This window comes from Myotis daubentonii, chromosome 13, assembly GCF_963259705.1.
Source record: "Myotis daubentonii chromosome 13, mMyoDau2.1, whole genome shotgun sequence".
Lineage (NCBI taxonomy): Eukaryota > Metazoa > Chordata > Mammalia > Chiroptera > Vespertilionidae > Myotis > Myotis daubentonii.
The window spans coordinates 46,831,233-46,843,254 of NC_081852.1; the positions used below are offsets into that span (position 1 = coordinate 46,831,233).

A 12,022-nucleotide genomic window follows, 5' to 3' on the forward strand; every position below is an offset into this window, starting at 1 on the left:
GTAGAGTCGTCCACACCCTGAGGCAGCTCAGACCACGACTCCCGGCAAGCATCACAAAGACAACAACTCCCAAAATGCACCGCGAAAAAAAATTAACAAAAGAAATATCTATGAGGATCTGCTGGATGCAAGTTGCAATAGCAATGTTTTTAAATATGGCAGAATCTGAATATGACTATACACTGGCAGAGTTTGGAAAGATATATGTTCCAAGCTATTTATGGCAACTTTGTAAGTGAAAGATTGGAAACAAATTCATTTAACAAATATGTATTGTGTGACTAGGTGCAGAACATCGTGTAAGGCTGTGTGAACTTGGCAAGTAACCTGAGTCTGTTTTTGCATACGCAAAATGGAAGATTAAAAAATATATACTGGGCCCAGCAGGTGTGGCTCAGTGGTTGAGCATCGACCTATGAACCTGGAAGTCATGGTTCAATTCCCTGTCAAAGCATGCCTGGATTGCAAGCTCAAACCCCAGAGTGGAAAAAAAATAATTTTGCCAAAACCGGTTTGGCTCAGTGGATGGAGCGTCGGCCTGCGGACTGAAGGGTCCCAGGTTCGATTCCGGTCAAGGGCATGTACCTGGGTTGCGGGCACATCCCCAGTGGGGGATGTGCAGGAGGCAGCTGATCGATGTTTCTCTCTCATCGATGTTTCTGACTTTCTATCTCTCTCCCTTCCTCTCTGTGAAAAATCAATAAAATATATTTAAAAAATAATAATAATAATTTAAAAAAATACAGTGGGTCCTGCAGGAGGCAGCCGATCAATGATTCTCTCTCATCATTGATGTTTTTCTCTCTCTCCCTCTACCTTCCTCTCTGAAATCAATAAAAAAATATATTTAAAAAAAGAAGAGATATGCTGGGCCCAGCTGGAGTGGCTCAGTTGGTTGAAAATCATCCTGTGCATGTTCGATTCCCAGTCAGGGCACATACCTGGGTTCCATCCCCGGTCAGATTCTCTCTCTCTCTCTCTCTTCCTCTCTCTAAGCCTGTCCTTGGGTGAGGATTACAAAAAAGATATGCTGGGCAGTAACTTCAATGATTTTATGGAACTGAGCAGATATAAATATTTTGGAGCCATTGGCTTAGTGGTAATGGTTCAAGTCACGAGAAGAGAGGGAATGACCTAGGAAGAAGGTTAAAAAAAAATAGGGTCAAGATAGAATTTAAACACCTACATTTAAAGAATGGTGGAGGAAGATGAACCAATAGCAAACAAAATTCTGAAGATAGAAAAGAGGAAATTGGGAGGAAAAAGATGCTGTGGAAACCACAGGAGGGACTTTCAGGTAAGTAGTTGTTTGAGAAAGGAATGGAAGAAAACGTGGAGGCAGCAAACGCTAGAGGATCTTTGCAAGAAACTTGACTGAAAGGAAAGGGAGAGGGAACAATAGGGCTAAAGGTAATAAGGATGAAAGAGTGACTTCTAGGGGGGGAAGAAAAATGGACACATATGTAATACCCTTTGTAATACTTTAAGCAATAAATTAAAAAAAATAAATTAAAAAAAAAGAAATAGTGACTTCTATGACAGGACAGGTGGGAGTGTTTCTATGACGAGAGCAAGAGGACAGAATGAAGCTGATGAAGTAGAAATGGATGCAGGTTCTCAGGGAATTTGTGGGGGAACAGAGGGAGAAGCAGGACTCATGAAGAGGGACTCGACTTGGAGGGAGGAGGAATACCGACCACATGACCTGAAAAGGCAGTCAGAGGTGGAAAGAGCCCCTGCATATCAGCTTGTAGGTGTTGCTGGAGAAATTACACCCAGAATCAGTGCCTCTAACGTATGTTTTAATTACGTTTTCTAGCAGGCTGTTCGTTTCAGTGATGCATTGTTGATAAAGTGCTTTGGTATACTGACTCTGGACTCAGATTACCTGTGGTTGAAAGCCCACCTCTACCTCTACTGCTTAATAGCTGCGTGATCTTGGTCAATTTACTTAATCTCTCTGTGCTTTATTTTCCTTATCTGTAGAAGGGGCTTGTTGTACGGAACTATTAGCTATTATAATTATTTTCCATTAAATTGTCACCGCTATGAGGTCGAGGGTTTCTGTTTTGCTCAGGACTGTCTACTCAGCGTAAGTGCTCAATAAAATTTCATGAATTTTATTGAGTGAATAAGTTGGGGTGAGAGAGTGAGGCTGCGAGGGAAGGAACGCCTTGGGGAAGGGCTTTGAGTTCAGGGCTCAGCGGGACTGGAATAACCAGTTCCTGCGTCAGATTCTGGCCACTCCGCGTCTTCCCACATCCCAGCTCAGAGAGCGTCCCTGGGGATGGCGAGGTCAGGGGCTCCGGGGGCTCCGGGCGCTCCTCCCTGCGCGGCTTCCGTGACTCCTCCCCCGGCGAGCGGGGGCCAGCCCTCCGCTAACCGGCGGGCGGGGCGGGGCGGACCGGGGCGGGGCGGAGGCACTGAGGCCGGGCCTCCGCCCACCTCATCGACCCGGGACGGAAGTCTCAGATCCTCCGTCGACCTCCGCTAGGAGCCCCGGACCCAGCGCCGGGCCCAGCCCCACTGGGCCGCCGGCACCATGAAGCGTGCGGCGACTCTGCGCCTGCTCTCGGACCTGAGCAACTTCAGCGGCGCGGCGCGGCTCCGGGAGCTTCTGGCTGCGGACCCAGCCGTCCGAGTCCGCTGCAGCCCCGATGGCCGCCACCTGCTGCTGCTGCGACCCCCGGGGGCGCCGGCCCCGCAGCTGCTAGTCGCAGTGCGTGGACTCGGCGAGGAGCTGGAGCGTGCCTGGCCGGCGGGCCACCCCTCGCCTCTGGACGCCTTCTTCCTGCCGTGGCCCGTGCGACCCGCGCTGGTCTTGGTGTGGGAGAGTGGACTCGCGGAGGTGTGGGGTGCGGGCGTGGGGCCTGGCTGGCGGCTGCTCCAGAGCACCGAGCTGTGTCCGGGCGGCGGATCCCGCGTGGTGGCCGTGGCGGCACCCCGAGGCCGCCTGGTGTGGTGCGAGGAGCGACCGGCTGATGCTGAGGGCGGGGTACCGCCAGCCGCCGCCGCTTTCAGCCACTGCGTGTGCGTCAGGACTCTGGAGCCCAGCGGGGAGACCGGCTCCAACCTGGGCCGCCCACACATCCTCCTACACCATTGCCCCCCTTTCAGGCTACTGGCCTCCCGCAAGGACCTCTTCCTGGTGCCCACTGCCACCACCTTGCCTGGCGTGAGCCACATTCTGCTCATCTGGAGCCCAGGGAAGGGGAAGGTGACGGTGGCTGCCCCAAGTCTGCGCCTCTCCTACAGTAAGAGCCTGAATCCTGGACGAGGGGACACATGGGACTTCCGGACCCTGCTCCGAGGCCTTCCTGGGCTGCTGTCCCCCAGGCAGCCATGGACTGTACATACCTGGGCCCCAACTCCCCAGGGCCTGCTGTTGCTTGACGTCAGGGGCACGGTGAGCCTGGTGCAGTCCCACGGTGGTACCCGAGCTGTGGGCACCTTGCAGGAGGCACCGGTAGGCCTAGCAGGGTCTGCAGCACTGGGAACATTTCATGGCACTCTAGCCTGTGTGCTGGGCTCCACACTGGAACTGTTGGACATGGGCAGCGGGCAGCTGCTGGAGAGGAAGGTCCTTAGTACAGACCGAGTACATTTGCTTGAACCCCTAGCTCCTGGCACAAAAGATGAGGAAGAGATGGAGACCCGAGGGGGTCTTCGTTTCCTTTCAGCCTTGGGTCTGTTTCAAGTAGTATGGGAAGCCCCACGGACTCTCGAGCTGCCCTCAGCCGAAGACCTGGTGTTTGAGGAAGCCTGCGAGTACTACCAACGGCGGAGCCTGCGGGGTGCCCAGCTCACCCCAGAGGAACTGAGACAGAACAACGTATTCCGGGCACCTCAGGCCCTGGCCTCCATCCTCCAGGGCCATGTGTCCCCATCTACACTATTGGCCACATTGAGGGCCGAGCTTCGGGATTACCGGGGCTTAGAGCAGCTCAAAGCCCAGCTGGTGGCTGGGGATGAGGAGGAGGCTGGCTGGACCGAGCTGGCAGAGCAGGAAGTGGCACGTCTGCTAAGGACTGAGTTGACAGGAGACCAGCTGGCCCAGCTCAACACCATTTTCCAAGCCCTTCCTACAGCAGCCTGGGGTGCCATCCTCAGGGCTCTGCAGCTCCAACCAGATGGGAATGGCAGGTTGAGGTCTCAAGCTCCCCCTGATGTGTGGAAGAAGGTACTAGGGGGTACAGCAGTTGGAAAGGAACCCCCCAATGGGGTACTGCCCCTCTTTGAACTCCTGTGCCAATGCCTCTGCCAGCTGGAGCCACGATGGTTGCCACCCTTTGTGGAGCTAGCACAGCAGCAGGGTGGGCCTGGTTGGGGGACCGGGGGCCCCGGGCCTCCCCTGTATCGCCGAGCCCTGGCAGTACTAGGTGAGGAGGGGACCAGGCCTGAGGCTCTAGAGCTAGAGTTGCTTTTGGGCAGTGGGCGGCCCAAAGCTGTGCTCCAAGCTGTGGGGCAGCTGGTGAAAAAGGGGCAGTGGGAGCGGGCCCTAGAGTCTGGCTTAGCCCTCGGCCACTCCAGCCCCCTACTTCGAAGTGAGATCTTCAAACTGCTATTGGCCGAATTTGCCCGGCACCGCCAGCTTGATGCTCACCTCCCCCTCCTGTGCCGCCTGTGCCCACCAGACCTAGCTCCAGCTGAGCTCCTGTTGCTACTGCAGACACATCTCCCCGATGGGTCGGAGCCCCCTACCCCATTCCCTGAGCCTGGAGCAGAACCCCCTCTCACTGTGGGCTTGCTCAGAGCTCTACTGGAGCAGACTGGGGCTAAAAGACAGCCCTCAGGCCCAGTTCTAAGCCTATATGAGGACATCCTCTGGGACCCAGGCACTCCACCCCCTACCCCACCTCGAGGACCTATGACTACCCTCCAGGCATCAGACCACCCAGGGCCAGGGGCCTGGGCACCATCCTGACAGGGCCTCTGTGTGACTGACACAGGCTGAAAATCGCTTCTGTGATTAGGGAAGGACGCCTAGGAGTTGGAGAGGGCCAGTTTGTGCAATACTCTTCTCAGTTCTGGAGCTATGTAAAAATACATATCTGCGCTAAATATTGTGGTATAATAAATATGTTTGGTCTTCATCCTCAGGTTTTTATTCTGGTACAGAGCTCTCCTAAAACCCTTGGACTTCCCCGAGTGATAGGAACATCTTTTGTTATTCATAACAGACTCCTTTAGATCACACCTGCCTTTATGCTAACGATTGTGTGGCCCCCAGCCGCTGATGGGGCTGGTTACCAGAAAGACCAAGTGATGAGAGGGTTGGAACTTTCAGCCCCATTTCCAATCTCCTGGGAAGGCAGTGGGTTAGAGATTGAGCTCCATCTATAAAAACTGCTGAACAGGGAAATTTGAGCTTCTAGAATCTAGCTCGATGAATACATCAAGGTGCTGGGAGGGTGACACCTAGAGAGGTCATGAAAATGACAGGCACTCACATCCATCCTGTGCCTGCCCTATGCATCTCTTCCATCTGGCTTTTCCTGAGTTGTATTTCCCAGAGTTCTGTGAGTCATTCTAGAAAATTACCAAACCAATTTATAATATGGGAATTCCACCAGTGTCTTGCAACTGGCATTTTTAAAAAATCTATATCATGCCCTAGCCAGCTTGGATCAGTGGATAGAGCATCAGCCTGCAGACTGAAGGGTCCCAGGTTCAATTCCAGCCAAGGGCACATGCCTGGGTTGCAGGCTCCATCTCCAGTGTGGGGTGTGCAGGAGGCAGCCAATCAATGATTCTCTCATCACTGATGTTTCTATCTCTCCCTCTCTCTGAAATCAATAAAAACATTTTTTTAAAAACTCTATATCATTTTAGCCCTGGCCTAAATCTTTATCAGTTGGGCATCCTCCCATGCACCAAAAAGTTGCTGGGTCAAATCCCAGTCAGGGCACATGCATGTGACTGGCGTTTGAAAAGTGGGCAGTCTCGTGGGACTGAGCCCTTAACCTGTGAGATCTGAACGAACTCCAGGTAGTTAGTGTCATAATTGAATTGACTTGTAGGACACCCAATTGTGTGTATGCTCTACAAGAGAAATGATTGTTGATGTTGGAAAATACTCCAGAATTATATACACAGTTTGTACATGCATGTTTTTTAAAATATGTTTTAGAGAGAGAGAAGGGAGAGGGAGAGAGATAGAAACATCTATTGGCTGCCTCCTACACACCCCCTACTGGGCATGTGCCCTGACCCGGAATCAAACCAGCAACCTCCTTGTGCATGGGACAGTACTCAACTAACTGAGCCACATTGGCCAGGGCGGTTTGTATGTTTTTGAACAGCTAAACATGTCAGAGGGTTGTGAGTTATAGAAGGTTGAACCTAAATCTGTTGACTAAAGTGGACATTTCCAATCATGAAAATAATTAACGCTTATGAGCATTTAATATGTGTCAGGTACTCTGCTGGTTTTTTAATAATTCCTCATTTAATGCGTCTGATAACCCCATCAGGAAAGCACTAATATTATCCCCATTTTACAGGTGAGGAAATAGGTTTAGAAATAGGAAATAAGGTTTAGAAAGATTACTTTAGAAAGATTAGTTGAGATGAGTCAACTAAAAAGTAGCAACTCTTTTTTTATAATACATATTTGTTATTGATTTCAGAGAGGAAGGGACAGGGAGAGAGAAATAGAAACATCAATGATGAGAAAGAATCATTGATTGGCTGCCTCCTGCACACCACCTACTGGAGACCGAGCCCGCAACCCAGGCATGTGCCCTTGACCAGAATAGAACCCAGGACCCTTCAGTCTGCCGGCCAATGCTCTATCCACTGAGCCAAACCAGCTAGGGCACAACTCAAGATTTGAACCACTTCACCATACCGCCCAATAGCTACTATCAGCTTGGTCTTGAACGCACTTCTCATTCCTGGCTCAATGCTAGCTTTTCTAGCCTGTTGTGAGGAGGGGGATCTGCAGAGCTGGACCCTTTCCTCAAGACTCTTCTGTTCCCACATAGGAGCTGTGATAGGTCCTGGGCCCATGCTTTTTTCCCCCAGGATTCCTGGAGCAGCCCCTAATTGAGGCAAGATTTGTCACAGACAGAAAAGCTACCTGAGTAGGGTTGCTTGGAGTACCCCACATTCCTGTTGACTCCCTAAGCCAAGAAACAAGAGCATCTCCAACACAGATTTCTGTTTGTCTGGATTTATTCAGTAAGACCACTTCCGAAGAGGCCTTGGCCCTATGCCCACTTCTACCCAAGTGACCCCTCAGCCTGGTTCTAGGTTTAGGGTAGGACCCCGGATACTGCTACTTAGCATCATCCTGGGCCCCCAGCTATCCCTTGTCCAAGACTTGGGACAAGGTAAAAACTGCCACTCAGCTTTATCCTCAGCTGGTACCTAAAGCTTGGATTCTGCTCAGCCTTATCCTGTGTTTAAGGTGGTCCTTTGGTTTCCTATGGTTCTAGAGACAGTTCTTCAGTCTCTTGGCAAAGTGGGGCAGCTTCTCCGGCTTGTCAAGGCCTGTTGCTACTCTTCAGCCTCGTGAGTTGGCTCATCTACATGGCCAAGTCCTGGGATGGCTCCCCAGTTTCATTTAAGTGTTAAGGATGATACTTTGGCCTCATCCAGGACTTGGGTGGCCCTTGTCCTGGCCTCAAGCCCGGTTATCTACCAAACACCAGGAGTCATGCTACTACTACTCCCAGAGGCCCAGAACAAGGGAAAGGTCATCCCTCAGCCTCCTCGGCCAGGAAGGGTCCTCTTCCTCTTCTTGGTTTTGAGGCTGGGCCCAATATGGCTCCTCAGTGGGAAGCTGGGGATGGACAAAAGAAATCTTCCTGGTCATGATCCTGCTGAACTGTGGTTATTTCTTTGCTTGAAATTTGGGTTGAAACTCCTTTTGTGCTCAGAGGAGAAGGAATTGTACTCAGTAGGCCCCTGGGGCACAGGAAAAAGAAGGGGACCAGTTATTCCTTGGAGTTGTATGACTCAAGAAGGTTCCTCAGGGCCACCCATTAGTAGAGCCTCCAGTGAGGCATGACCCAGTCTTGCAGCTCTCAGGGGAGCAGGTGGGCTTAGTCGGGAACTTTTCATCTGCTCTAATAGGCTGGGCCCTTGATTGCTCTTGTCTTTGCTCATGTCTCACCTCTAATGTGGGGGGGTGGGACTGACCCCAAACCATGTCTTAGGACTTTGAAAAACCGCTCAGGCATGCATATGTCATCTTGTGACTGGATTCTGGTGGAGGGTGTAAAAGGGCCATCATAGAATGGCCCAATGTGAACCTGGCTGGCGTGGCTCAGTGGTTGAGCATCAACCTATGAACCAGGAGATCATGGTTCGATTCCAGGTCAGGGCACATGCCTGGGTTTCAGGCTCAATCCCCAGTGTGGGGCATGCAGGAAGCAGCCAATCAACGATTCTCTCTCATCGTTGATGTTTCTATCTCTCCCTCTCCCTTCCTCTCTGAAATCAATAAAAATATATTTTTTTTAAAAAAGAAAGAAATGGCCCAGTGTCGTCTGCCTAAGTCAGAAGACTCCAAACTTTACCAAGGAATCTGCTATGTGAACACAGACCAGTTTCCTTGCTGCCCAATGACTGGACCATAGGACTATAGCAACCAGCCTGAAAAAGCCAGAGATCAGAGCCTCACCCCTTCCTCTCCATGTGGCCTGTAGGAAATTGGACCTCGTGGCCAAGGTGGGTCAGTGTCCAAACCACTCCTGCTTTCCTCCCATGCCCTGACCCAGCACTAGGCCTGGCCCCAACCACCTATCATTGAGACTGTTACCATGGGTTCCTGGTTGGTATCCCTGTCTTCTCAACTCTAGCCTTGCTTACCCAGAATATAGTAACAAGCAAATCTGATTAAGTTCAGCACCTATTTCAATATTCAGGGTAAAGGCCAAATTCTCAACAAACACATCTCTTCCTTCATTACTGGATCTGCCTTTCTTTCCAGTCTTTTCCAGTCACTCTTCCTTCTCCGACTTTCTGAAGAATAAATTACACTTTGAACTACTTTGTTGTTCCTTGAACTCACTAGGTTTCTTATCCCTGTGCCTTATGTTTGGCATGCTCTCCCCCTTCTTCTCTGCCTGGCCTACACTCTTTAAGATACATTCAAATATCATCTCCTCTCCTAAGACTTCCCTGCTCACCTCCAATAAATTTAGTTGCACCTTCTCCTGTTCTCCCACAGTTTTTGGTGCATACCTCTAAAACAGCATTTATCAAATTATGTTGTGTTACCTACTTATTTGTCTCCCTATTTAGTAAACAAATTCCCTGAGGGCAAAGACCATGGTTATTTGTACTTTTGTACCCTTAGCATGCATCACAGTACCAGTGTCATAATAGTTTAAATTATTATTACAGATGCAGGAAGTAACTGGTCCCTGTGACCTTGAATGAGAGGGATTGGACTCTGGGTTTTTATGGATTCTCTGGCTTTCTTCCCTTCTTCCCTTAGGGAAGACTTACTGTTTGGTTGGTCCAAACATGAAATTGATAGAAGTAGGTCAGCTGAATCTGAAGGAAGAACCAGCCCACCTGGGGCAATAGTGAGGGTGAAAAAGCTGCTGAGCCAAGAGCCATCTTGGGAGCTGGGGTGGAGGTGGAAGGAATGGACATAACTGGTACTAACCAGGGTCCCCTGATCCCCAGACCAGGAGGGAAGGACAGGTAAAGCCTGGGTCAGTGTGGTTCTATGGGAGGAATGGGTAGAAGGAGCTAGAGAGAGTTGGGGGGTCAGGTCAAAGAACTGAAGATTGAGCTCCATGTTTGTTTGTTTTTGTTTTTTTAAATATATTTTTATTGATTTCAGAGAGGAAGGGAGAGGGAGAGAGATAGAAACATCAATGGCTGCCTCCTGCACGCCCCCTACTGGGGGTCGAGCCCACAACCTGGGCATGTGCCCTTGACCAGAATCGAACTTTGGACCTTTCAGTACACAGGCCGACACTCTATCCACTGAGCCAAACCAGCCAGGGCAATGTTTGTTTGTTTTTAAAATATGTTTTTATTGATTTTAGAGAGAGAAGAAGGAGAGGAAGAGAGAGATAAAAACATCAATCAGCTGCCTCCTGCATGACCCCCACTGGGGATTGAGCCCACAACCCAGGCATGTACCTTGACTGGGAATCAAACAGGCAACCTCTTGGTGCATGGGATGACACTCAACCAACTGAGCCACACCGGATGTGCTAAGCTCCATGTTGAATACAGCTATCAGGGAACTGTCCTTAGGCAGTGTTCAGATGCACCAGAATTTGATTCACACTGACCTGGGTGGTCCGGGAAAGAGAGGGCGCATCAAAGAGTGGGAAAGAAGGAGATCCAAACCCCCCACCTCCATAGGGAGCTAACCCAGGCTGGAATGCCTGACACTTTCACTTCCTGGAGAGAAGGGAAGAAGTACCCTTCAAGTAGCTCCTCAAGTCTTCACTTAGTTTCTTCCTAGGCACAGGCTCCCCCTAGTGGTTCCTCTTGTCACAGCCAGCTGCACCCACTACCTTAAACCTGCATACACTTGACCATTTCTTAAGCACAGAGGAAGCCTCTGGAGATGATAAATTAATGTTCTCTGAGGACAAGAAAGGAGGAAGGGGATGAGAGGTGGGGAGGGGAGGGAAAAGGAGAGTGAGGGGTGGCCTTCACCAAGAATGAGGGTGGTGCCCTGGCCGGTGTGCCTCAGTTGGTTGGGCATAGTCCTAGCCCTCTTCGAGTTAAAGGTCAATGATGGCCAATGATACACAAGGCTAACAAAAGTTACTGGTTCATCGCTTCTCGGCCTTTTGGCTAAGATCAAGTGTAAAGGTTACTGGTTCAATTCCCAGTCAGGGTACATGCCCTGGTTGCAGACTTGATCCCCAGTGTGGGGTGTGCAGGAGGCAGCCAATCAATTATTCTCTCTCCTTGTTGATATTTCTATCTCTTCCTCTCCCTCTCTCTCTCTCTGAAACCAATAAAAACATTTTTTTTCAAGTCACATTCCTGGGAGAAGCTGAAACAGCAACTAAGTTTGCCACTGTGGGGCTCAGCACAAGTGACTCCATTTGGGGCCTGTTGTTTCTTTCTAACGGTATCTTTTTCTTTTTTTAAAATATATTTTATTGATTTTTTACAGAGAGGAAGGAAGAGGGATAGAGAGTTGGAAACATCTATGAGAGAGAAACATCGATCAGCTGCCTCCTGCACACTCCCTACTGGGGACGTGCCCTCAACCAAGGTACATGCCCTTGACCGGAATCGAACCTGGGACCCCTGAGTCCGCAGGCCGACGCTCTATCCACTGAGCCAAACCGGTTACGGCACTAACGGCATCTTTTAATATCCTTTGTAATAAACTGGCAGTCTAGTAACTAAACTGGTTTCTTGAGTTTTGTGAGCTATTCTGGCAGATTAATCAAACAGGTGAGGGGGATGTCCCTCCCCTCATGAGAGTGTTCAATTTACAGCCAGGTAGTCAGAAGCACAGGGACAACCTGGACCTGTGATGGATGTCTGAAGTGGAGGTCAGTCTTTTTTTTTTTTTTTTAATTTTTTTATATGTATTTTATTGAGTTTTTACAGAGAGGAAGGGAGAGAGATAGAGAGTTAGAAACATCGATGAGAGAGAAACATCGATCAGCTGCCTCCTGCACACCTCCTACTGGGGATCTGCCCGCAACCCAGGTACATGCCCCTGACCGGAATCGAACCTGGGACCTTTCAGTCCGCAGGCCGACGCTCCATCCACTGAGCCAAACCGGCTTCGGCAGGAGGTCAGTCTTGAAAGATGGAACCCTTAACCTGTGGGATCGGATACTATTCTCCAGGTAGTGTCAGAATCTAGTTGAATTATAGGACACCCAGTTGCCGTCAGGTAATTGCTTGGTGGTGTTGAAAAAAATACAGTGGGGATGGAGGGCAATCCACAATTGATCCCCAGCAAAGGCCTGAAGTCTGGGGGAGACAGGATAATTAACCACCAGAGCTCCCCACTGCAGGCTGTTTCCACCTCACCCAGCAGGTTGGATTGGATTTTTCTAATGGGCTTCCATCC

General features: G+C 50.2%; 1 protein-coding gene across 1 annotated transcript; it reads left to right on the forward strand.

The window, feature by feature from the left end:
• The first annotated feature begins 2,303 nt into the window (after positions 1-2,303).
• On the forward strand, positions 2,304-5,093 carry HPS6 (HPS6 biogenesis of lysosomal organelles complex 2 subunit 3). The gene has a single exon (XM_059661191.1). The coding sequence runs from the start codon at positions 2,543-2,545 to the stop codon at positions 4,922-4,924; it is 2,382 nt and encodes a 793-aa protein (XP_059517174.1). The 5' UTR covers positions 2,304-2,542; the 3' UTR covers positions 4,925-5,093.
• Positions 5,094-12,022: the final 6,929 nt, after the last annotated feature.

Coding starts and splice junctions, on each gene's coding strand:
- HPS6 (XM_059661191.1), top strand. CDS start 2,543: ATGAAGCGTGCGGCGACTCTGCGCCTGCTCTCGGACCTGAGCAACTTC.